The sequence below is a fragment of the Hirundo rustica genome, chromosome 6, assembly GCF_015227805.2.
Source record: "Hirundo rustica isolate bHirRus1 chromosome 6, bHirRus1.pri.v3, whole genome shotgun sequence".
In the NCBI taxonomy this organism is placed as follows: domain Eukaryota; kingdom Metazoa; phylum Chordata; class Aves; order Passeriformes; family Hirundinidae; genus Hirundo; species Hirundo rustica.
The window spans coordinates 16,783,287-16,810,611 of record NC_053455.1 but is presented as its reverse complement, the minus strand read 5'-3'; the positions used below and the strand labels follow the sequence as shown (position 1 = coordinate 16,810,611).

General features: G+C 36.6%; 1 protein-coding gene across 3 annotated transcripts in view; it reads right to left on the bottom strand.

Moving 5' to 3' along the window:
* Window positions 1-27,325, bottom strand: part of TTC7B (tetratricopeptide repeat domain 7B) — a 126,904-nt gene that overhangs the window by 51,646 nt on the left and 47,933 nt on the right. For all 3 annotated transcript variants that reach the window (XM_040067348.2, XM_040067345.1, XM_040067347.2), the window contains exons 8-15: window positions 26,640-26,703; window positions 21,871-22,008; window positions 16,752-16,835; window positions 15,490-15,594; window positions 14,130-14,247; window positions 13,881-13,938; window positions 10,304-10,376; window positions 8,888-9,048 (exon numbers count right to left, since the gene is read on the bottom strand). In XM_040067348.2, the coding sequence (XP_039923282.1) occupies window positions 8,888-9,048; window positions 10,304-10,376; window positions 13,881-13,938; window positions 14,130-14,247; window positions 15,490-15,594; window positions 16,752-16,835; window positions 21,871-22,008; window positions 26,640-26,703 (801 nt within the window). The remainder of the gene's footprint in view (window positions 1-8,887; window positions 9,049-10,303; window positions 10,377-13,880; window positions 13,939-14,129; window positions 14,248-15,489; window positions 15,595-16,751; window positions 16,836-21,870; window positions 22,009-26,639; window positions 26,704-27,325) is intronic.

The window sequence follows — 27,325 nt, the reverse complement described above, 5'->3', positions numbered from 1 at the left end:
TCACAAAAAGGATGATGCACAATGTAACGCTCAAGATACTGAACTCTGAAAATAAACTCTTTTATAACAGACAATGTAGACTTCAGATGATCTGAATTCAAGGGGAAAGATAAATATGGTGATGTAGAGCTTACATTCATATGCATACTTCATACAGTTTGATACAATTTTTGTAGCAAACTGTGATAGTATGTGCAAATTAAAGCAGGTTAACTATGAGATCCTGCAGAATAATTGAAGTGGGAAAGCATTACACAGAATGCACAAAATTAAGGTGGAATAAATATTCAAAATTGATTAATTGCCAAAATCTAAATCTATTGACCTTTCTAGATAAAGTGTTAGCAAGTTGCTCCCTGCACTCAACAATTACATACATAGGAAAACTTCTGATGATTGACAGGAAACATAAGAAATGAGGAAGCAGTTGGGAAGCTAAACCCTGGCACGGTCAGTTTTCTCTGTGTCATTATGTGCTGTGAGCAAGTACCCTTCTAAAAGTCTTGAAATTATTCACAAATAGTTTAGGAAAAAAAAGCTCAAATTAGAAAAAAATCCTGAAGTTCACAATGTTCATCTCATTCACAATCCAGATTTTGACAATAGTTTACTGTCTGCAAGTTGGTAGCTTCTTTTAGAAGAAGGTAGGGCTGATTGCCTTAAAATCCTTCACTTCAGAATTTCAATTGAATCCAACAGGACTCTAATTTACATGTAATATACCTCCCTAATGAAAATATCCTTTTAAAACACAGTAGGAAACTTCATCTAGAAACTGCCCTGCAGCACGGCTTAAGAGCCGTTAGGCCAAATTTCTTTTTAAAAATTAAATGCATAGCTATTGGAACAAATACAGCCTTTGAAATCTATATGTGTAACACATAAAAATAACTAACCAAGAGGCAAAAAAGAATGCAAGCAAACAGGTAGTTGAATCAAAGTCCCCAGTGAAGCAATTATGGTCAAAATAATTAACATAACCCTTTCCAAGAGACGTGATGGAGGTGCTTCTCTGTATAATGATGTAATAAATGTTATTGAAATATTTTGTGCAGTTCTGTCTCACATCTGATGAAAACTGGCTACAATGCAAGGGATAACTGAAAGACTGGAGAACATGCCCTTACTGCCTGCAAGTACTGAGACATTAATCAGAAAGGACATTGGGAGGTGGTCTTATTACAGAAGCTACTATCAAGAGAATGAAGTCACCTGGATTGCAGAGGGCTTAGCAAATTACCACATAAAAACCAATGGCTGGAAAGAAAACAGTAAGAGATCAATTTAAATTAAAATAAAAATGCAGTCTTAATGAAGAGTGCAACTCCAACACTGAAACAAGCTACCACATGCTACAATGGTTTCTCCGGGTTTTGGTGTGCTCTTGTCAAGACTGGAAGCTCTCTGGAAGGTATGCTTTAGCTAAACCTACATTAATATAAAAAGTAAATTTAGGAACTTCTAATATATAGAGAGTCAGGGAGTTTAAGATTTGATCCTCCTGCTTCAAACTATTAATTCAAGCATCCAGTTTTGACACCTGTCCCTTTAACACTTGCTGTAGAAAGCTTACAGCTAGCTCCACATTACTCAACTCCCAAATACCTGCCTCATCACCAAAACACAAAATTACACAACTGTAAAAATTAAACCCACAGGGAGAATGACAACATGAATCTGGACTGACTATGAAAGACATATAGTTTTATAAAGGATGTATTTACACATTCAGGGATCTTAGATGCAACCATAACAATCAAAGTACGGAAAGGAATTTATAGAGGTGTCTGCTGCAATTGCAAAGTGAACTGCTGCACAGTCAGTCAACTCCATTTTGAGTATTCAGGGAGAGTTCCATTATCAGGAACGATATAAAGAGTTCATTATAAAACACAAAAAATCATCATTTGTAAGTACCTTGAAATCATTAAATGTCCAACACTGGCAACAGGAGGTCAAGCAAACAAATCTAGTTTTTGTAAAAGCTCCAGAAGAGCATTTAACTTTATAAAAAAATAAATGCCCTAAACTGTTTCTCAATCGATCACCAAACCTGCTCCAACACTGGCTACACACATCCCAAGTATATGGGCTCAGAAGCCCACATACTCACAGAAACATGGATGAAGTAAAAATAGGCTGTTGAGATTGCTATTTGAAGTATGACTCTCTAAAAAGCAAAAGAAGCAACAAAACCAGCCCTCAAGCCCCAAAACAACACAATTTTGTGAAAACCATGGATTGGTATACTTGGCATCCATTTGATGGCGTTCCTTGCATCCTATTATTCCCCATATATTTCTTTTCAAAGCAGTCAGACCTGTGATTTTTGGTGCAGTGTAAGTATACTGTATTCCATATTATTAACTCAATGTCCTTAAGAAAATGTAGATCTCTAAACTATAATGAAGATAGTTTCTGACTAAAGCCAGAACAAATTAGTTATACTTGGAAACTTTTTGTTTGCCTGCCTTGAATTCCCTGCAGCAGCCAGCTCATGACCCAAACTGGGACTCTTTCAATCAAGTTTCAAAGAATCTACAGCCTAGCAAACATAATTCAGGGATAAGACCCTGAGGCCAATTTGTTATATAAAGTAATATCTACCTATCAACAATGTCTTTTTTAATGGACCATTCAGAAAAAAGCATATAACAACAACCAAAGGGGAATAGGGATGGGGGAGTGAGGTAGAAGAACCCAGGATAAAAAAAAAACAAAAAACCCAAAACACCACAAACAAATGATACTGTGTTTCATGACTTACAGAAAAATCATTCCTGAGAACTAATTCATTTAATTCCCAATATAAACAGGATCTACACAGAATGGATTTGAAAATTCATGTTGTCAAATATTGACAAGAATGCATACACAAACCTGAGAGACATTATTCTGGCAAGCACAGCACACCACTACTTCTTGCCCAATCTTACATTATCATCCTTTCCTCAAATAATTCCCAGTGCTCTATTTATCAGGGGAAAAAAACCCACAAAAGCTTAAGTTTTACCAGCACCGCACACTGCAGTGCAACTACAAGTGACCTTGGGAAAGCAGTCTGTTTCCTTCAGGGGATAAATACCTTCTTGTCCCACAAAACACCAGTATATGTATCATCCTACACTGCCTGTACCAACCAGTTTTTTATGCCCACCTGGACACCTCCAAGAAGGAAACAAGTTTGTTACTGAACTGAGAGGAATGTTAAAAGTCCCTGTGATTCTGGGAAACCTAATGTAGCTCAAAAGAGCCCTTGAGAGTCAGGAAGGAAAAGATTTAATAGTTTTCAGAGGAATGACATATTGGCCTGATGCTTCTGTGAAATATTCCTGGAAGAAAAAAAAAATTCCATCACACTTCAAGAAATGTAAATGTTTAAACTGTGAACTAAGTCTTCAGTTGTCTTCAAACCTGTTACCATATGCCTTTCCTTTTTGAGTGTACTTAACATTAAAATAACATGGTTGCACTTCTCAAATAACCCATCTGCTGTTTCCTACTTCTGCTGCTTTAAAAGCTTGTCAGCTGCTATCCATTGCAGTTACAATTTTTGGCATAAAATTAGCAATTTACTATTTATTTTGCCTAATTACACTAATTGTAGGCATTGTATTAGTCTTTAAATGCCCCAGCATTTGAAATAATAAGGGAACCCCAACAAGTTAAGATTAAGAAAACCATATTCCAAGTACTTTGCTAAGAAACCTGACTATGTCTCCCTTGACTAAGAATCTACTTTCAACTAATCATGAATTCAAAACAGACAGAAGTGTTGTTTCAAGATTTCACATCATTCAATACACTACTAAGATATAAATTCCTTGTAACAAGCAGATAAAAAAAAAATAGGGAATACTGTAAATAAGGCTGCTCAGGTAATTGCACATGTACAATCTATATTGTACAAATATACAAGCCCAACATGAACCAATGCAATGCAACCACCATTATCTTGCATCACCCTGAACACACCCTCAGACTGTAATGCACATCTCTGGGACTGCTTACACATTCAGAGTGGGAAATCACTGGATTAATAGAAATAAAACTCAAGAACAACCCAGGCAACTGAGACCTGAAGCCCCCTTCATGGCTAAGTACTTTAGCAATTTAGGATATATCGTGGCTCCAACCCGCCTAGTCTCCTTGCATTCAGGGCAGCACATCCCTGCTTCTGTTTCAGGAGGAGAAAGGGATCACCTCACTCAGCTTCCCACACAATTTGATGTTTAGGACTCTGAGCTGCATCATTTGTAGGTTAAAATCCTGTCAAGGTGGAAAAGAACTGGACTTCACATTTCTACTACTAGGACAAGCTCTCTAATGAAAGGAGAAGACTCTTAACTTTCAGTGAATTCAAACACAGTAGCACCTGACCGGGATTACCTATTCAGGTTTATTAGTGCTGGCACCTTATCCCCACCCATCTCAATATTGATAATGAATACAGTATTCATGATCTTTTCAGTATCTTAATCTGTTCAGTAATTTTTTGTCTAGAGATTTTTTTGTCCCTAGATTAAAGCAGGCTCAGATTGCAGGAGGTTTCAAAGATTAGCCAGCATTTAAAAGGAGATTGATTGCATTCACACAGCTGATTTCTTTATAAGTGGAGTGGCTACAATCTAGCAATTTAAGCCTACAAAAAGTTTGAACAAATTGTGCTATAAATATTCAGCAAATAACTTTCTTTTTATTATCTCTGAAAAAACATTACTGCATATTTATTTCACGTTTACGGGTTTCTTAGATTTTTGCCAATAGTTTTCCCAATACCTATTCAGATCTCAGAGCAAACGGCACATTTTTGCTGCCAATATAATGAATACAGGAGGAACAATCAACTCTCTGTTCAAGAAGAAGCTATGCCTTGCTGCTAACAGCCCAGGGTGTTTGCTCATTCCTTCCTTCAGATAACGATGGGACAGAATTATTTGGCTCTGAGGAATTTCTACTTACTGACCTAAGATGTCCAAGGCAAAATCATGATCTGATTGGCCAACTCTCTAGCTTTATAGTGCAGGAAGATTAATATTAATGGCAGAACCAAAGATATGCTTGCTGTATGCTGCAAATATTGGACACGGACTTCAGGAATGCACCAGGTTTTCAAATGGCAAAAACTGACAGACATCATATTTACTAACTGATTACAACAGATGAGTGCTGGAAAGTAGCCACTTCTCTGCATGATTCATGGTGCATCCCATGAGTTCTTGCAACCTCTGGCATTTTGAAAAGATGTGGTATTAAACTTGTAACAATGTAGACTCTTTTTAAAGAAATGCAAAACAAAAAGAACATAGAGCTGTGAAGAGAGCAAGAACAGCACTCAGTGTAGCAGTGCAATTACAGCATATAGAGGTATGCAGATAGGAAAAATGCACAAGAAATGAAAGAAATAAGGAATAACATAAATCACAAGCACAATGCTTTAATATTTCCAAGTATAAAGATTTATTACACTGTAAAGCCATCACAGTATCAATTTGTATAAAGCTGGGGTAAAGGATTATAGCAGAAATACAGAGAATACCAAGAGAACTCTTGAGGTATTTAGCTTACTGGAATGCAGACATAACTGAAAGATAAAGCATAAAGATTTCTGAAGTGTTTATAAAACTCAATAAAGCACCACAGGTGAATAATGAAATGTTTCAGAGTGTGATATATGTCCTAAAGTTAATTCGTGTTAAAAAGATACAAAGTGTAATATCATCCCTATAAGTATAAGTTTTGTTTTAATCCAATCTGCTATGAGTTAACTCAGAAGAAAGCAGCTCAGTAAAAGTACAGGAATTTCTCTCGCCTAAAAAGACAAAGTGGGGGGGCACAAGACACAACATGATTAGAATGACCAGGAGGGAGACACAAACATGCCTTGGCTAAGAATCATTAAAAAGGAATGTAACATCTATTCTAAAGTTACTTCATGTTAAGAGAATATAAAATATAATACCGACTGTATTAATATAAGTTCTGTATAAACTAGCATGTTAGAAGTTAAGTTTTGTTTTAAAATAGCATTTTGTGAGTTAACTCGGGAGGAAGGGGACTTAATAAAATACAAGAATGTCCCCAGCCTGAAAAGGCATGGGAGGGACCCGAGGAAAGCTTGATTGGAATTACCAGAAAGGAGGACAGAAGACTGTCACTGCCAGGAATCGTTGAAAAGAAACAAAAGGCAACGGAAAACGGGGATGATAGCCCGGAGAACCCGATGATGGTTTCAGATCCGTATCTAGATGGTCTCTGGCTAGAATTAACATCTCCACACCACACCTGGACCCAACCATTAACAGCATTGTCCTCCTCCGCTGATACATTCAGACTCTCAGAACTGAGATCTGCATGTTTAATGAAGATGCCTCGGAGGGAGGACTTTCGACATCCCGAGCCTCTCTCCGCGATCCAGTGTATAAAAAGAGACTGCTGCAAACCAAAAATGTGAACTTGGGGATAACAGACTGGCAGAGTGTGTTATCATTGTTCACCCAGCGGCGACCCCGGGCTCGACGCTGTCCTTTTAATTGTGGCTGTCCGAGACTGTCATTTTGTCTCTCAATAAAATTCCAAATTTTGATTTATCGAATTTGGTCCTCTCATTTATAACAAGAGCATTTAAAAACCAGCAAGCTGTAGAGGAACACAAGAGGATCTCTTTCCAATCTACTAGGAAATACCATGAGATTATACTGTTTATAGAAGTTGCAAAACAAGAACATGGACTCAGCAATACACTAAGCAGGTGTGTTTTGTATTTTATATATACACACATGCACATTGTCAACCATTTCGAGACCACATATAGTCTTCAAAAGCTGATAGATCCTTGCAAAAATAACCCAGTTACATGATAAAATCAATCCAAATTTATATTATTGACCAGATGTGCCTGTCTGGCTGTCAGTATCAATTGCAGAGAGCAGACAAGAAATCTCAGTCATATTTTCAGCTTCTCTGGGAACTTGACAGCACTAAAAATGAGACGCTGAAAGACTTTCTAGAGATACATTTAACTGTTTCACCTTGGATTCTTCAGCATCTGATGGTGATTCTACTGCCAAGATACTCCTCTGAAATTCCCTGATCTGTACCAGTACACTGTAACACAGCACACTGTATCACCACTGAGTCTGAATTATACAACAGGACCAACAATTTAGAACCACTATATGATCTGTATGATCAATATATATGCATACATTAATACAAAGATCAGTTCTATAATGTACAACTCAGACAACATGTTTAACCAGAGTTGTAGTATAAACTACTCTGGAAAAGCCATGAACTACATTTGAAAAACCCATAAATACCTTCTGAATGCTCACAAGAGTATTTTTAAACATTTTACTGAATGAACCCTTGTTCTCTCATTACAACAGAGATTCACATAATAGGGAGTTCTCTTATACCAATAGGGAGTTCTGAAATTACAGTTTCAGAAATACTTCTGGACTATTACTACTCTGAGACACAGCAGTTGCAGCTACGTTATTTACAATGCTTCTAAGCGGCAGAAGATGAAATGAGAACAGAAGACGACAGTCAAAGTCATAAAAATATAAAATTAGGAAGCTGATACTTAATTGCCTCTCAAACCTTGACTTACTGACAAGTCCCTCAGTCTTGAGGAAAGCACAAACAGATATGAAAGAGAAACTGCTACATAGTTCTGAAATTGTGAAACATGTATAGAAGCCCCTGATAAGAACTGAGACAAGTCACAGGTGTGTAGATAAACTAGAAAGTGAGATATAGCAAAAGGCAACAAAAGCCATTGCACAGAACTGGCTGCAAGCCGGGGAAGTTCTGACAAGAGGTGATTTCAACAGAGGTCCTGGTCAGATTTGTGAGGAAAAAGGCAACAATACCTTAGAGACACAGACAAATGGAGACATGAAATGCCAAGGAACAGGAAGAAAAACCACTATAGTTACTATTTTCAAATGAATAATACTTAAAGAAATCATGTTTTTCTGGTAGGCTGATATAACAACAATGTATGATATAGGCCAGTCATTTAGAATGAAGTAATTAAAAAAATTATCCAAATAAGCATGTAGGATATGTGTAATATTATGGATTACAACCTTAGTGAAAGCTGGTAAAGCATCAAAGTGGAAGACTGGAAGTTAATGGAAGCAGTCCCTGAGATAGTTTCCTATAAAGAATTTTATTAGATTTTCATAAGAAAATAATTTTTTAAAAAATCAACCAACCAAAAATAAAATAAACCAAACACACAAAAAACCCCCAAACCCCTTACGAAAGTACAAAATCCAGATGTGTGTTAGGATGCACGTAACATGAAAAATAAACAGAAAGAAATATTTCTTTCTTAAACAAGAGAACATCTAGCAAACATGATTCTTCCCTGTTCACTTATTTAGTTGTCCATCAGCCAGCTTCAGATGACTGTTATTTACTAAGCAAATGAAAAGATTCTCTGTTTCATGATGTATTTTACAAAATAGATTCCATACAATATCCATAGAGTTAACTGTAGGATGGGATAAATCTGTCCTAGGTAACAGTAAAGTCTTGTTTATCCTTCTTGCAATATTGTATAAAAATAGAAGACACAAACATACTACAAAGCACACAACTGTGAGAATTTATCTACACGGATGGTGTAGAAAAAGCCAAATTAAGATCAACTATCCAGTTGTAACCTCCCTTCCAAAACAAATCCTTTATCACTGATTAACAAGCCTTTAATAAGCAGACTTGCAACAAATGGCTGGGGAAAGAAAACTGCCTGGGAAAAAAAAAAATAGACCCATCTTCAAATCCATCCCCTCTTGAAATGAATGAGATGAGAATCCAGGAAAAATAAATATGAGATAAAGCGTAGAAAGGAAACATGACATTCACTCACATAAAATTTTCTGGATATTCACTCAAGGCCATATCAATGATATTCAAAGCATCATGATAGTGTTTCTGGGCTGATAGCAAGAGTGCAAGGAGATGAAGAGAGTTGGCATCATCTCCTTGGAGTTGCAGAGCCTGACGAACATAACCCAAAGCTTCTGGTATCTGATTTAAAAAAATTAAAAAAAAAAAAAAGGCAGAAAAAGAAAGCACCACTATTAGAAGCCTTTTACTTGATTGACATCCATAAAATGTTCAAAATGCCCACCCAGGTAACATGTAGGATTTTATATACTCCTGTAAGACACTACTCAGAAGTTTAAAATGGACCTGATACTCTATAGTGAACACTGAAAATTAAATTTACCCTGGAAAGAAAGATACATGTTTTTATAAAACAGTTACCTTCAGCCCCTTAAAATATTCTATTTCCAGTCTTGGCTATATTTCTTTATGATTTTGAAAATATTTTAATTGCGAAGCTTAACCAAAATGTACAGTTAGACAGCAACAGTAACTTTTCTTTATGTAGAATTTCATTATCTCCTCACCTGCCCATGTTTTTGTCCAAGTAAGTACAGTAAGTGTTAAAAGCAATAAATGTAATTAAGCAACACAAGTATTTTGGAATTCAGAATGCACAGTCATAGCCTGCTCCTCAGAAATATTTTGTGCTAGTAAAGTGACAATCCATTCTATTCTAACCTAACATAGTCCAAGTTCTGTGCTACTCAAGCAATGAAAAGTAGTCACTAGAAAATGTAAACAACTGTGCTCAGGGCTACTTTGTGAAATAAACATGACATAGGAAAAGGCTTACCATGACACACAGAAAGTAGTTCCACGTTATCCAAATTCAGGTGATGTATGGTAGAATGCCTTAAACATAACAGCTGTACAAGCTGGACTAAGCTCTGATCTCTTTCATAGCAATAAAATATTTTCTAGTTTTCCTAAAAAAGTTTTGTAATTTTGTCCACAATAATCAAGCCTCACACAGGAATTCAGGAAGGGCACAGATATTTGCAGTTACTCAAGATTTAATCACTGTAAAACTGTTAAAGAGTAGATTCAAGAGCTCCATTCTCTAGGATTTGAGCAGATATTACACATAATAGGTAAAAACACCTTAAAAACTGTCTTTTTTTCCCTCTGTTTAGCAACATAAATACTGACATAAGTGGAAATACTTCTGTCTTATTTCTGATCCTAGAGCTGAAAATATTGGCAGAACTCTGGAGAAGTGCGTAAGACTGAAGGTGTTTGGAGGGAGTATTTCAGGGTTTTTTTCCATATATATGAATATGTGCACAAGAAAAACTAGGTTTTCATTGAAGAAATCTTCATCTCTATTCATCAACAGATACAAATTCTAATTTCATAAGACAGTATGATGTTGCACTTTTAAAACATAACTAACCTGTCTGGATATGGCAAGCTGCAGTGCCAAATAAAATGCTGCCAAATGATCCGTTGGAGACAAACTGTGAGCCCTTAAAAACAAAGAAACAAAATAAAAAGTGAATTTTCCCCCTGTTCAGACAGGTTAGATATACCCATAAATGCATATATATTCATTTATTCATATTCAGATCTCTTCACTATGTATATACTCAGATTTTGATATAAGTGGTGTTCATTTCAGCAACTTTTCTCATGCTTCTCAATCATCCTTGATTTAAAAGAAGTATCTTGGGACATGAAAAATCATTTCTAATAGAAAATAATTATGTCATTTCTGCTTAAATCTTAAAAAATAAATCTTTACTAAAAATTATTCTTCAAATAAATTGTACTCCTAAACAAACACTGGATGTCATTATTTAGAATATTTATAAGAAAAAAGGGAAAAAAATCCAAACATGAATTCCCCAGAACACCATGCCTTTAAAGAGACTAATTGTATCAACTTTTTTCGACCTTTTAAAAAAAAATGTTTGTTCACTTCTTTTTGGTCAAATGTACACTCTGAGTCTTAGTCATTTGACTACTCTAAGGAAATTATTCTTGTAATACACTCTACTTTCCCCCTGTAATACAATATTTCTACTGCAAGTTAAGAGCTTTTTAGCAGGGGGATACTTGAGCATAAAGACAAAAAAAAAAAAAAAAAAATTATGGCTGTACCCCAAAATGATGTGTAGTAAGTACTAGGCAGGAGCCTGGAACTAATTTTTATTTACACTTGTTGCATTCTTCTAATGGAGTCTCATTTACAACTATAATGTGCAATAATCATCTTTGGAATGTTTAGTGAGTCGCTTCCATTGGGAGAAACCATCAAAATTGGCCTTTAAACCACCAAAACCACAGAGAACCTTCTGCTTCTGACCTGTGCATTTCTGTCTTCTCAAGTCCAAACAGCTCCACTGGTCCATTAGTTTAGTAACTACACCCAACATGCTTCAAAGCTGTTTTAAGTTATTAAGGGACAGCTCCATATTTTGTTAACTTCACCTGTAAGTTGGAGACTAGATGTATAGGCAGAACCTAACAGGGTCCAGTACTTTTTATAATGTAAACTCACAAATTAAGAAACACTAAACATGAACAAGAGATTTTTACTTAGAGAATGTTTCTTCTGTCACCTAAGTTTCAGATAGTGCAAGAATAAAGCCATTACTATCTATCTACCATTTGATGAGTTCTGTGAAACTTCAGTTCACGCCAACCACAGGAAAAGCACTGAAAGTCTTCCAAATTAATTCTGTTGTTGTTTTTAAAGTTAGTGAAACAAACACCCCCTCAGTACTGCGTGAAGAGAACAACGAGCACCTTCTTGAATGGCCACCACCACAAACTGGTGAGCCTCAAAATCTGGCTCAGGTAAGGGTCCAAAATCTAAGTGTATTTCTTCAGGACCTCTATTTCTTCAGGAACTGGCCCCCTAGATAGGTGATTTTTTTAAATCCACAAAAAAATTATTTAAAAAAAGAAAAAGGCACATCAAAATACCAAGTCCAGAACAGGCTGCTTGCTTTATAAACTGGTAGAAGACAGAGAATTCAACTTCCATCTCCTGGAAAAATTCTATTTTTTAGATGTGCTAAGAGAAAGTAGGCATGACCGGTATGCTGGGTGAAAGAGAACATAACACAAAACCAAGCAACAATATTTCAACAGAGACTGAGAAAGAGTAATTTCACAGTGATATGAAGCTGAATATTGACATGACCTGGCAATGTCCTTTTACCAGCCAGAAAGCCAACCATGTGTTGGACTGCATCAAAAGAAGCCTGGCCACAGAGCAAGGGAGGTGATGGTCCCCTTCTACTCCACACTCACGTGACCCTGGAGTACTGTGTCCACATATGGGGTCCCCAGCATAGGGAGGATGGGGACCTGTCAAAGTAAGTCCAGAGGAGGGCCACAAAAATGACCAGAGGGCTAAAGCACCTCTCCTTTAGAGACAAACTGAGAGAGCTGGGATTGTTTAGCCTGGAGAACAGAAGGCTCAGGAAGATGTTTACAGCACCTTCCAGTACCGAAAGGGGCCCTGTGGAAGAGCTGGAGAGGACATTTCTACAAAGGTATGTATGGATAGGAAAAGAGGTAGTGTCTTCAAACTGGAAGAGAGTAGGTTTAGATTAGATATTAGGAAGAAATTCTTCACTATGAGGGTGGTAAGGCACTGGAACACATCCAGAGAAGTTGTGGATGCCCCATCCCTGGCAGTGTTCAAGGCCAGGCTGAAGGGGGCTTTAAGCCACCAAAAAGTTGACTGTCAGAATTTTGATTATCACTATTCTGAACTGGAGAATAGGGTGAGCAGACAAAAAACTGGAATGGGTTAGCTTCGCACTGTGGTCCATTTCATCCCTTGCTGTTTCAAAGAACCCTCAAAAGAAAGCAATTCACTATTAGGGTCTCAAAAGTAGTGAATGCACGGAATTGGTAAAAAATGGTTAGCATACTATTTTTGAAACAGTGATAATTAAGTCAGTAGTGGCAAGAGGGATGGGTGAGGAACCAGGAGATATAAACCAGGAGGTATAAAGTTCTGTTTCAACAGGGAGAAAACAAAGTAGCAAAAAACTTAATTTAAAACCACTAAGGAACAGAAGAGCAAAGATACGTTAAAACATATTTACACACAGAGGAAATGCTAAGACAAGACAGAAAAAAGAAAGACCAACACATACCAGCCTCACTCTAAAGTTACCTGAAAAACACTTTTTCAACCCTATCCCCTCAGATACAAAACCACCACTAAAAAGCCAGGACTCCTCTCCACATTAATGCTCAAGCCTGTTTCCCTACATTTAGGTTTATCTCACCAAAGAAGGGTTTTCAAGGGTATACAAACATAAAAGACATATTTAGATGCTGCAACACTTTTGCCAGCTTTGTCATCAAAATTTGTTTCTTCTATAATTAGGGTAGAAATGTTCTCATTTGCCCATTTATTGTTATTTCGTTAGGCCATGAGCACAAACCACTGTCATCCCCAATGACACTGCTTCCAGGTAATGCACTTGGAAGATGACATTTGCACTGTCATTGCCCACACTGTTACATTTCCAGATAGAATTTTCATTTTTCCCCTAGTTTAATACCTCAAAACTTGCACTTCATCCCTCAGTCCCAGCAGCACAGCCTCAATTATTGCTCAGCTTCTACAGAGATAATTGCAAAGACCTCCTATAGAATCTGATCAGTGGACAGCTCTTAGAAATACTATCTCATTGAACCACAACTTGAAACATTACATTGTGTGGGTTTTCCTTCTAGATCAGAATATTTGAGCAAATATTTTATACTAGAGAGCAATACAAAAGTCTTTAAATAAAGGGAAATCCTTAGAAATCTATTTAGATAATGCTGGCAGAAAATGATGGAAATTCATGCTAAAGAAATACATTCTGTTCTCATGATGGGAGACTCCCAGAGGTGAAGTTGTCATTACACAATCTTCTACAAGTCTCCCTTTATAGCACATAATAAAAGCTTTGCACTACATATAGCAGAAGAAAATGGAAAGATCAACACCCACTCACCTCTGAAATGCAAGAAGAGCCTTTCTCTGCAAGACCTCTTGCATCCCTCGCAAAGATGCTAAAAAGGATACATTTAATCAGTGATGCAAACGATGATGAGATTTCATTCCACACACTAATTGAAAAAGCTTTAATACATTGACTGAAAAAATGGTTGCACACAGAAGCTTTAATGTCTACCATTCTGCCAGGTATCCTTTTTTAGGCACCATGGGAATTTCCAAATGTGAATGTTTATTCCTGTCTTACCATCAGTAGCCTGCAGACTGTAAGTCAATCCCAGTGCCAAGTAGCCTTTTGCTTTGAACTCTGATGTTTTGTCGCCGAGATCAACAACCGCTTTGGCAAATCTTTCAGCTTCTTCTAACTGAAAATAATACAAAACATCCATGTAAGTCTAAAACTAGCTAAATCTTATATCATAATGATAAGAATGCTCAGAATGTATAATAGGCACACTGAACCTGTTAAAATCTCAGCCATGATTGCTTTGAAGGACTAATTTCATTTTTCATTAGACTTAGTTTTCTTGCTAAATATGAAATAAAAACCTAGGAAATAAAAGCCTATTCCTATGATTGAGAGAAATCTGTCACAAAGCACACTTACTGTGCTTTTTTACCTTTTTCCTTTTTTTTTTTTTTTTTTACATTTTCACACTGTATAGAGTTCTTGACCCATGAACCATTTAATCAGGAAAATCAATCACAAGAACTATGGCTCTAACCCTGTAAAAAAACAGTAAATCCATGCAGAACTCTGCTTTGAATATTGCATTGCTGAATGGATGCAAACCCATAAACAGAGAAATGCGTAAGAATCAAGGTTTGTCTGCCATGCTAGCTCACTATTTAATAATCTAGAAAGAAAAAAAAGACCCCTTTGAATCCATTCCAGTAACTGTGAATGCTAAATACAGTAAGCTACTCCATATGGACTCAATCCATAGGGAACAACTTACAGAACTAGGATATACCTTAATTAAGGTTGTATTTTGTCAGCCTCAACAAGTCATGTTTGTGCTACTACACCACTTCCTCAATTTCTAGATGCGATCTTTCCCTTCTCTTTTCCTGCTTTTTTAAATATACTCATTCTTCTAAAAATTACACAAGTATCTTGAAAATAACATGATGATCTTCAATCACTTTAATGTTTTTTGTACAGATACACCCATTTCAAGTTTCTCTAAAATACTCAACTGTCCCTACTACAAATTCATAAACCACAGCTGCCTGCAAACATGGTGCCACCAGAAGAGTCCTTGATTATAAGAGCTTTGCCTCATTATTTTCCAGAAAGTTATTTTCCTCATGCAGAAAATAACAGAAGCCTAAGTTGCATTTATGATATGCCTTCCAGTGTTTCAATTTCCATATATTTTAAGCTATGTCTTAGACATGTATCAAAATCTGCTACCTTGATAAACATAACCACTGTCTATTTCAAATTAGCCATTCAAACAGGGATGTACATGTGCATATACATGTCTGTGCTGTGTTTTGAGATATGCCCAAGTGCATGCAGTCACTGCGCAAAAGTATTTGCTACATCTCTAAATCAAGATTTTAGTACAGCTCTTGCTGATAAGACAGGGGGCAAAGCTTACCCAGTGCAGAGATCCCATGCAGAGCTTTGCAGCCAGGAGTGGAATAGTTGCATCATCTGGTTTCAAACGTATACATTCCTTCAAGACTTTAACAGCTCGGGCAGACTGTTTAAAACATTTTCCATTTAAACTACTAAAAACATAAATATGTTTCCCAGATAGAAGACTCCTATTTCCACCATTTACTTTATTTTTCCTTTGTGAAGGAGACATTACTACACATTTTGTTGACAATCCATTAAAGGTCTTCAAGCCAGTGAGACAAGACTTCAGGCACTGCTACTGTTATTTAACTCCTATGAACTTTCATTAAGCATCCCCAGAGAAACATCTGCTAAGAATGTAATTCCAATGGAACACAATTCAGAAAAGAGTTGCTAGGCCTGTAAACTCACAGGTGAATGAAAGAGAAGGAACGGGACAGAGTTTTCTACACAAGCTGTATTTTGGTGTTCTATGGGAGTTAAAACTAGGACTGATGTAAGATCGAATGTCACTGCTCCTCCTTTTTTTTTTTTAACTTATTTACCTCCATCCAATCACAGTTTGGAAGGTAACTCAAAGCAAATAGAGTTGGAAGAAGAACCAAGTCTCTTCAAAACCCATGTGCCACTAAAATATTTTCTAAGGAATATACATTCCTTTTCCCCACTCTGAAAATAAGCAAAATATCCCCCTTGAGAATGATATTTTAGAAAATTAGTTGTTTACATTGAATGATGAATGTATTTTTTTGTAACATGTCCGTGAAAAGCAAAAAGAACTAAGAAAAAGAGAATTGCATCTAAAAGCTTAAGTTTCTAGTTTATATAATTTTTTTAAAATCCATTAATTGCACAGAATACACAGTCTCAAAGGCAGCAACATTAAAGAAGATAAAGTCAGAAATTTCCAAAGGGAAAAAAAATTGCAGAACACCACGAATCAGCATTAATTTGTACCTAAGTATAAATTAAGTCATCAAAAGCACACCTTAACAACTTTTACAGGATAATAGGATCTGGTATAACTCACTGCTTGTATTCAATCAGCTTATTTTAAGATTATTGGCAAGATAGTTGTTATCATCACCTCAGTTAGAAACTATTCAAATAATAACATTCTTTGTACAGCACTGGGAATAAATTCAGGAGTACAGCATACTTAATTGATTCAAGGACTAGAATTATTTTCAAAACCACTACAGATTAAAATTATGGAAGCGTTAAACACTGTTATCAAATGCCATCAATACAGAATTATATGAAAAAATTTAGACTTACTTTGCCTGCTGCCATCAAGGACAACGCAAACTGATACCAGAGGTGGAACTCTTCAAACGCAAATTTCATGGCTCTTTCTAAACACTGATATGGGAGGGAAATTGTTATTTAAGGCTGTGTTCTTCAATTATTGAAAAGATATACTAGTATTAAGATTTTTTTATAGACTCTTATCTAACAGACATAAAATAAAAAAATTAAATTATTCAAATATATGAAAACAGCTGCCAGGTTCTATATGGAAAAGAATATAAAAGAAAACTGATTTCCCATTTACTATGTTTGTTTAAATACTCCTGCTGGTACTGTATTATGTAGTCTGAAAGAAGGAATGATGAATATCAGCTTACTGAAGATACCATCTGTAAACATTTCAGATAAGTCTTAAGTGAAAAGAAAAATTATACACACTCTCTTCTTGAGTTGTAAATACTTAATAAGCAATGGTACCACAAGCAGTTAAAAGTACAGTTTAAAAGGAGGGGTGGTATATAAAGATTCACCATGAAGTATATTTCTATTTGTAAAAATTTTAACTTTACACTCCATATTCTGTTGAGATCTTAAGTGAACTACCTGAATGCCAATGGGAAATTAATTATTAATACACTGAAATTAAATAATGAAATTAGCATTATATGCAAATTTTGAATGTTTCATATCTGCTGTTGTCAATAAGAATTATTTCATTTTCCTATGTTAATTTTAACTAATCAGGCCAGTTGTATATAGTAGAAAGGTGAAACACTTTTCTGGAATAAACTGATCTAGGAGTTAATTTTCTAGTCTGCAGAGTCCAATTACATGAAGCAGCTTTCTGCTCTGACAGCTACAGTGTATATTGTAAACTGTAAAAACATATTTTTCCCATACAAACTCAGAAAGCACAACCAGGTGTGCAGCGTGTTTCCACACTACACCAGAATCTGAAGCAAAGAACAGCACTGAAGAGGAAACAGAAGCGTATTATCTGCTACAGGTAACTAACGTATACTAGAATTTATCCTACTATACAATGTCCAGTATAAAGATTATGACCTAACAGAATTTTTATCATATTATTTTAAAGAAATTATTTTCTTTATGATTTTTCATTATTTGAGAAATACTTTCTAATATTGCTGTTAAAAGCTCATTATCAGATTGCATGTGTAGTAAGCTAATTAAATGTCTGTTATGAAAAACAAGACAATTTATTTTCCCATTGGACTTTCCATAAGTGAAAACAAAAGCACAGAAAGAAACAAGTTTTGTGTGATTGCTTCTGTTATTTTAGATACTTCACAGAGATGCACACGTAAGGCTCACTGTACCGTACTGTAAAAAAAGTAAGATTTCTTTTCTAGACCTTGCTCAATTAAAAATTAATTACCAATTCTAACTGCAGAAAATGAGGTTTAAGAAATTGATACTTCAGGGGTTTATAGTTTCACAATTACAAGGGCACAGGACTCAACTGTAGATTATTCTAAAAGGCTTGAGTTTCAGCATACTAATAATATATCTACCATTCCTTCTGCTTAACTTCAAGTTCTATTTACTTGGCCCTGCTCAGTAACAAAAGTGACAACGGGAATTTTCTTTTCTTTGTAAGATGACAGAACTGGCTGTTTGCATATGTGGGAGCAAGGGATGCACGGATGGAAGTGTTTGTGACCTATACAACAACACGGACGCCTCTTAAAGTGGGTTCCTCTGAACAAAGCCACAACGAGGAATTTCAAAGACCTACAGGCTCTAGCAAGAAATACATAACAAGCAATAGTCACCATGCAGGCTGGAAGTTAAGATAACATTCAGGATAATGGCAACTGACTTAACTACTTGAAGACACATTCAGCACAATCTTTTTCCTATGGAAATGCCATTGTTGATATCGCCTTGTAAATAATCACAAATGACTACATGAACAGGCTGTGTCAAACACATTCCTGAATATGGTTGTTTATCACTATGGTCTCCTGAAAAGGATATGCCTGAAGTTAGAGAGCTGAAAGATGAAATTATGAAAATGTAGGAAAATTTCTGGTCTGGAAGACACCTCCTCTAGTAGGATACTTAGAAGCTAAATATCATTCATCCTACAAAGATTAAAAACAAACTTGATTACAACCAAAGTACTTTTGTTTAGAAAAGAACTGACAATATAAAGTTCCTTCATCTAGTTGAAGCTACCCTAAAAAATTGAAAGCCCATTATATACAAATTTGACAAAAACGTGAGCCCTTTTCAGTTAAGAACGTGACTTCGCATTAGAATAGTTGAACAAGGATGAGACAGATTTTTGATCATTTAATATTCTTATATAACAACCAACTACTTGTGTAAGTAATCAGCTATATCTAAACCAGAAAGCAGCAATAAGATATTGGAACTGGTGGGTGAATACCATTTCTTCAGTTAGAATAATTTTCCAATTTCTGATTTAACCTACAACAGCTCTTCTAGAGCAATCAGAATCAGCTCAAAGAGAATGAAGCCCTAAAAAATTAAATGCCTTTTATATAACTGAACAGAATGCTTTAACATTTCTGAATATGTGTTTATTATAATACTTCAAATTATAAAAGTTATAGATTATTGGCAGCAAGATTTGAGTACAGATATCTTCTACTCACTAAACCTAAAGGGCTTCTTAAAGTCAATGTTTTCCACTGTGCTTTGGATGACAAGGATAAGAGGAAATGAGAAGTTCTAATAATTTCCTGATAAGATCCTGCTGCAGCTGTGTATCTAGAGTATCTGTATGCTAAAATAAGTATTGTTTATTTTACCAGGTCTTCATAAGATGATTTTTTTCTTATTCAGAAAAGACATTTCATGTACATATGACAAATACATTTTAGTTATTCTGTACTGAAAGTATTTTTCAAACAGTGGAATTTTTTTTCAAAAAGAACATTGCAAAAGAATATAAAAACAATTTTGTTGAAATATTACCACAAAGATCCTAGACTAAAAGATGCTAGATAAAAAAAACCAAACAAAAAACCCCCACAGAAACAAAAAAAAACAACCCCCCCCAACAACAACAACACAATAAAAACCCTATCCCCCAAAAAACCAAACCAACCGAAAACATCCCCCCCACCAAACAAACAAAAAACCCACAAAAGAAGGAAAGACCTTGAAACAAGCCTCAGGTAGAGTTCAGCTTTCAAAGCCTAAGGCCATGACTAAAAACCCTCAACCAAGCAGCTTGTGAAACATGGAGTCTCTTCTACTTTCCAGATACTTATGGTCCTGCTTTTGTCTGCAACAAAGTCCACCACCAGCAAGAGAAGCTCCTAAAAGGCCCTGAAATCAAAGATCTAAGTCAAGTTAAACATCTTCCGGTATTTAGAACATTCAATTGTGCTCAGAGCATAGAAGAAAAGGAACAAGCAGTACCATGGTCAGCTACAGTGTGGCAAACAAGTGCTATGCTTTTCTCTATGTGAGGGGACCGTAAGTCTTTCTTTCTACCCTCCAGGATAATGTCCTACTCTTCAAGACAAGAGATGGCTAAGAGATACCTCTAGCTTTTCTGATGAAGCCCAAACCCTCCGTGTTAAGAAAGGTGAGAAGAACTACAAGCAAGACGTTGCATTTATTGTGACGTAAACACAATCCTAAGTGTCCCAAAGGAGACAATAGAGAATTCCAAGGACCTGTGATGTTCCCATAAATATAATGGTTCTTTAACATTCTAAAAAAGACAAAAAATCCACAACAAAAAACCCCACGACAAAACCATCACGATATGAGACAAAATGGAAGAATCAGATTTGGAACCCAGGGCTGCTCTACCCCTGCCTAGTTGTTAGTCTACTGTATAAAATTGAAAGGTTGCCAGTCACTTAGCGAAAAAAAAAAGAAATCAAAGTTTTCAAGAAATCAAAGGTTTTTGGTCTCTTGTTTTGGTTTTGTTTGTTTGTTTTTAAATACTTGTTGATGTCTCTTGTTTCAGAAGTTCTAGACTGAAATATACAGATAAACACCTCTTGCACCTTTGGGGCAACCACCTAAAACTACATAAAGGTGATAGCCTCTGTAGTGCCAAGTAAATGGAAATCTTCCTAATTAGATTTTCTTGTAGGGTTGGTCCCGTGTGAGCTTCATACTCCTTTGTCCTGTGAAACACCTTCCACTGTACTGATTTAAACTGACTTGTATCCCAGCTGGCAGCTATGAAGTACTTTCAAGAAAAAGAATACCCAAAGTGAGGGTTTAACGTCATGTGAGATGCAGATAAATGGGTGACCATCAACATATACCAGAGAAGAACTAGAGAGCTTTTTTTCCATCTTTTTTCTTAATAAAGTTCTCTATTGTGGTAGAGAGAAACCATTTCTCAACAAGTCAGTTCCTGGGTGTGCTTTCATATTCTTTCTGGAGACAAATAATTAATTGCGGTCAGCAACAGTACCCCGCTGCAGGGTGAGCACTGTTTGAGCAGCAGAAAGATCTGCTCTGCTCAAACAGCTGTAGCTGTTTCACGGGTTTAAAACTGTTAACAATACTTGGCAGTTTCCTGAAGAAGTTGCCACCATCTAACAAAACACAAGCATGCTACATAACGAAACAAAAGACACTGAGATAAGTAACACATTTCCCAAAGACATGAAAATTGTTTCATGAACTTTGTTTCTTTTTTATTAACTTCAAAACGATTACAAACTGTAAGTACTATGGATCACCTCAAATATTAAGAAGTATAAAAGAAAGTTTTCTTCTGAAACCTTATTTCATTTGTTACAAATATTTTTTTTCTTGGAAATTATATCTATCATTTCTATATCCAGAACAGCTTTTCTTTTTTGCCATTCCTTCTTGCTCTCTCCAAATAATGTGTATGCTTTTAAGCAGATCCATGCATCCTCACCTAAAAATTGTGTGAATTTCTGTGGCATTAAACATTTACCACACCTTCCATGCAGCTTTTCTTGTTCGGCCACCTCAAGTCACTTGCATAAATTTAGACTGTAAATGTTCTGGGGTGGAAACTATCTCCTGTATTTATAAAGCAGTCAGAATAACAGTGTTCTATATTTGCTTCAGCTCTTTCTTACTACCACAATTAACATGCTTAACAGAAAACAGCAACGACGCAGATGAATATCCACTACAATCAACAAACCTCTGAAAGCATTTCATATTGGCCTCTTCTCCCCAAGGCTATTGTAAGTAAATCGTAGACTACAGATGCACTTTGCAAACTGATGATGCGATCATTCTTGTGTTCGGGTATTCTGCTCAGTACAGCATCACGGTTAGCCTGAAACACACCACAAAGAAAGAAACCAAGTCAATCATTATAATTCGAGCTATATTTTCACTCAAGTAACTACCATTCTACTCAGCCTCACAGCCTGTAGTTGCTATAAGGGATACAAAGAGATCTGATACTAATTTACAGATAGAAATAATTACCATTTTACATATTAGTGGCAAGACTGATGTTTCTACATGGACCTATTTTTAATTACTTCATTCTAATTCCATAATCTAAGTAATATATTTAAAATTATTGAAGAGTTCTCAGGGGGAAAAAAAAAAAAAGTATGTTTTCAATACAATGGCTATTCATCTACGAAAATTTCTTTTTATTTTTTTGTGTGCTAGTAAATTAAAATGATCTTCGAATCCTCTATTCCAGCTTTTGTAAAATAAGGCAATCTTTTCTCTTCACAATATTATGACACTATCATCTCACTTGTGAATGGTAACATGCCCAGGATAACCCACAATCACCTTCAGGAGTTACTACTGAGAAGTGAAAACTCATCCTGGTTCTGGGCACAGCTTTGGAATCAAGCCATGTTTGTAGTAAGGGTTTGTACTTTCAAACCTGTTTTGCGAAAAGCACATTGTAAACCTAATTCCTTAAGTAAAGTGTTCCTTTGGGGAAGGAAGAAAGCTGAGCTAGAAATGGATTAAATGAATTGACCATGTTCACAGAGAAATCATATCCAAGAGTAAAGAACAAAATTCAGGTCTCAGAGTAGTTAGTACCTCACTGAACTATCTAGTGCTTCTCCCACTTTACCATCAAGCCCCTAAACCCACATTATCTTGCTATCCTAACTATTTCTAGTTTTCTGGGTGTTTAATATTTCCATTGGTATAAATGCTAGCACATCTGGTATTCTGCAATCAGAAGACAAAGATACTTCTCTCTCCTAGTCCCCCTCTTTATTTTTAATTCCACAGGGCATGCCCCCCTTAGTACATTTACCTAAAAACACTAGATTTTTATAGGAAACTTATTTCCCCCTCTTCCAGACACAAAAAGTGGCACGTAATAAGGGATATTTTTTTTCTCCCCTTTAACAGGGTAACACTTTAAGCTCTGAACAAAATCAATACATCTTTAAAATCAGAATAATTAAATATTGAAAAATTTTCAAAGAGATACATGGAGAGCAAAATGCACATACATCTCAGGAATTATCAACTGAATAATCCACACCTTGGTTTAAAACAACCTCACACATGCACACACACACCCCCAAACAGACATTTTGCTTTCTTTTGATCAAGAAGTCTTTGGCTTTTACTTTATACACTACATAAATATTTAGTCAGCTTCAAGAATTTCTTTTTAATTCCACCCCTAATCACTTTTTGACTCAGCTCTTTGCAAGTTTTCAACAAGCTGTGAACTAGCACTTCTTGTGAAACAGTGGTTGACAATGTCAAAGCACGAGGATGTTTCATAATTATTACAGCTATCTTGCGTATTTGAACAATCATTTTCTTGCTGATTATAAAACAGAAAGCACATAGGAACTTAAGTGCTCAGAATTTCAGGACTGCCACGGGCTCGGACACTCCAAGGTGGCAGTGAAACTGCAATGTGTCATCTGGCCACACGTCCACACTTTAAGCCTGTAACACACTCAGGCAGTGTAACTCAGGGCAGCCCCAGCGGAAGGAAGGATACGCTCAGCCATTTTTCCACTGGTTAACAACCTCACACAAAGCTGAGCACAGGAGGTGGTGATCAGCGACACAAAGTCTACTTGGAGGCCGGTAACTAGCAGTGTGTCCCAGAGATTGATACTGGGCCTGATCTCAAGTATGTTTGCTGAGCTGATATGCCAAAGGGCTGTGCTGCCATCCAGAGGGATCTCAACAGGCTGGAGGAACAAGCTGACAGGAGCCCCAGCAAAGCCACGTCCTGCACCTGGGAGGAAACAAACCCAGGCACCATTCAAGCTGGGTGCTCCCCAGCTCAAAGACAGCTTGACAGGAGCACATTTGGGGGTCCTGGTGGACACCCAAGGTGACCAGGAGCCAGCAAGCTGCCCCAGCTGGGAAAAAGGCTATTGATAGCCCAGGCAGCATCAGCAGGAGTGTTGCCAGCAGGATGAAGGCAGTGATCCTTCCCCTCTGGTCAGCACTGGCGAGGCCACATCTGCAGTACTGGGTCCAGCTCTGGACTCTCTAGTACAAGAGACATGGAGCTACTGCAGAGAGTCCAACAAATGCTCACTAGGATGTATTAGACACCAGAGTATCTCTTTTATGAGGAAAGGCTGAGAGGGCTGTGACTCTTCAGCCTGGGAAAGACAATGCTCAGGAGGGGAGCCTTATCAATGTTAGAAGTATCTGAAGGAAGGATATAAGGAAGAGGGAGCCAGGCTCTTTCCACTGGTGTCCCAGTGACAGGACTAGAGGCAATGGGCATGAACTGAAACACTGAAGGCCCCCTCTGAAGACCAGGAACCTTTTTATTTTTGCTGTGAGGGTTAATGAGCAGTGGCAGGCTGCCCAGAGAGGCTGTGGAATCCCTCTCCTTGGAAATACTCAAAAAATGTCTGGAGAGAGGTGCAGCCTGCTCCAGATGCCCGTGCGTGAGCAAGAGGGCCAGATGAAATGACCTCCAGAAGTCCCTTCCAAACATTGTCATTCTGTGATTCTGTTACCACAACTCAGCTGACATGCTGCAACACATACATGCACAGTTAACATGAGGATGTCAAATCACAGAACCACAGGATGGTTTGGGTTGGAAGGGACCTTTTATACATCATCCTGTCATGGGCAGGTACACTTTCCACCAGACCAGATTGCTCAGAGCCCTCTCCAACCTGGCCTTGATTGGGGTGTTTTCTTACTAATTCACAGACAATGAAAGTAAAGGATCATACAACTTTAATAACACAATAGCATATCAAAACACCAACTGTTACTCAGTCTTCTCCGTTATTTCTTTCCCAAATACTAGTTCCAGAATCATAAATCACATACTACTTCACAACTACTACAGCCAGAAAGTTAGCACGCATTGAAGCTGAAATAACAGGTCTCAACTCTCAGAAAGGTAAGTTTTGTAATGATGAATATTTTTATGCTCAATCTTCCCCTTTTCCCCCCTCCAAAAATAATTTGAACAAATGACTTAGCCAAAGTAAGTCAATCAAAGAGTTTATACTCCACTGAAACAAACTCTTTTGCCTGAAATAATCTGCAATAATTTCTGAAAAAAAAAAAGAAAAAGAAAAAATAAAAAGCTTGCTAAAGGTATATGCTCTACAGTGACAGCATTTGATATAATTAGGCAGACCTAATTCACAAAAGAAAAGCTATAAGTAACCTGAAATGACACTTCACAAGGCAGTATTTTTAATTTTTTTTTCTAGCTTCTTAATGATGATATATAAGGAACTACACATGCAAACACAGCAATCAGTAGTCAGATCTTGCAGAACTGGGGCTGCTTTCACTTCACACCAAGACCACAGTTCACATCAGAATCCTCTATATCCTCACTGATGCTCAGGCACATCAGAGACACAGGCAGCACCTCTCTGTGGTAAGTATACACTGCAGCAAAACCAGCATATGATATGTGGAAATGTTTGCCCAGCCGATTTTTCTATGTTATGAGAATCAGAATCTAGAGAGAATTTCTAGATTCTGTCATGAATATTGCAAGGCAGATCACTAGGAATGAGGAAAGCAATTAGCACTACAATGTAAACATGTGCCACTTTAAAACAGTTAAACTAGGACAACGCTCACTAAAATGTTTTGATCCTATTTAACTGTAGCAAAAAAGAAATTATGCCAAAACATGTAAGCATTTGAATCACCTGTAGTACTTAAAAGACTACATCTCATCAATGTGCAGTGACACAGACTGCATGATGCCTGAGACAGTAGAGGTTTCACCCCTCCAGTTAAAAAAAACAGCAAAAGTTCCACATTTCATTTTATCTGAGGACATAAAACTGAAATGGTGTGAGAATGTGAGTACATGGCAGTTGATTCATGACTAGTAGAAAATAAGAAAGGTTGATAAAGGGCACAAGTAGACAGACCATTGAAAGAAATCTTTTATTGAGGAAATGTGGACATTTAAAAAAAATAATCCAGTAGCAAAGACTGAATGTCGGTATCTTCAAAAATTATTTACAAATTTGAGGGACTGAAGTTTAAAACACAATGGAAGGTACTTTTTGGCAATGTTTATTATGCTCTTCTAGTAGTTTTTGCTTTCTTTTTACCACAAAAATAACTTAGATTTTGTGTCTGTCTGAATACCAACCAACTGGTCTAGCAGTGGTTCACGCTGGAAATTGATGCCAAATGAAAGACCTGGCTTGTTCACCTGCCTGTGGCTAGAAGAAGGCTAGGTACTGCCAGTCCAAAGGAGAAAAACTCTGCAACACTTGCAGACCTCACCTCGCTGGCTCAGAGGATCAAAAATTTCAGTTTCAGAAATAACTTTCCTAACAGAAAATGAAAGATAAAGCAAATGCCTGGGAAGAAAAAAAAAAGAAAAAAAGAAAAAGGGAAAAAAAAAAAAAAAAAAAAAAAAAAAGAGTCCTATTTTAATTAAAAACAAAACCCAAGGAAAGCACACACACAGCAAATGCACATTCACTCTATTTTACCTACCATAGATTCACTAATAAGCAGCAACAGTAAGGCTTCTTCTGTATTTTCTTGAGGACAGAAGATGCTGTTCAAAATGAGAATTTAATTATTTAAGCAGAACACGTTAGTTTTATGAGTAGTTCACACGTAAATATTAAAAGCACTGTAAAAACTGGAAAATGTCCAAAAAAGAAAACAGAAAGTAACTTGCATAGAAAAATCAATTGGCTAAAATGCATTTCTCTGCGATGCTCTATATTTGCATTTCAGAAAAGTTTGCTGAACACAGTAAAAGAACAGAACTACCACAGCTGTCAGAGTTGAACTCATTCAGATATCCCAACACTGAACATAATTTGACAACTGTAAACACTAACCCATCGTTTAGCTGGCCTCTTATGCTCTCTGAGCTGAATCTACATAACTGATTCAAGTGCTGGCAAGAGGAAACTATCACACAAGAACAGAACTTTTGTATTTTAGGCAATATGTGGAGAAATACTCCTCTCAGTCTTTCATGAGATATGCTTGAGAATTTTTTCCTGATGTATTCAATAGCTATGAATATTTTTAAATAGATCCATGACAATCTCCTACAATTTGCCACACCTACTCTAAGTTCCAAGTAACAGAATTATTTGCTTGCAATGAACTACACTTCCTTCTAACTTAATGCTGAAGGTTTGCATAGGACTAGTTTCCAGACT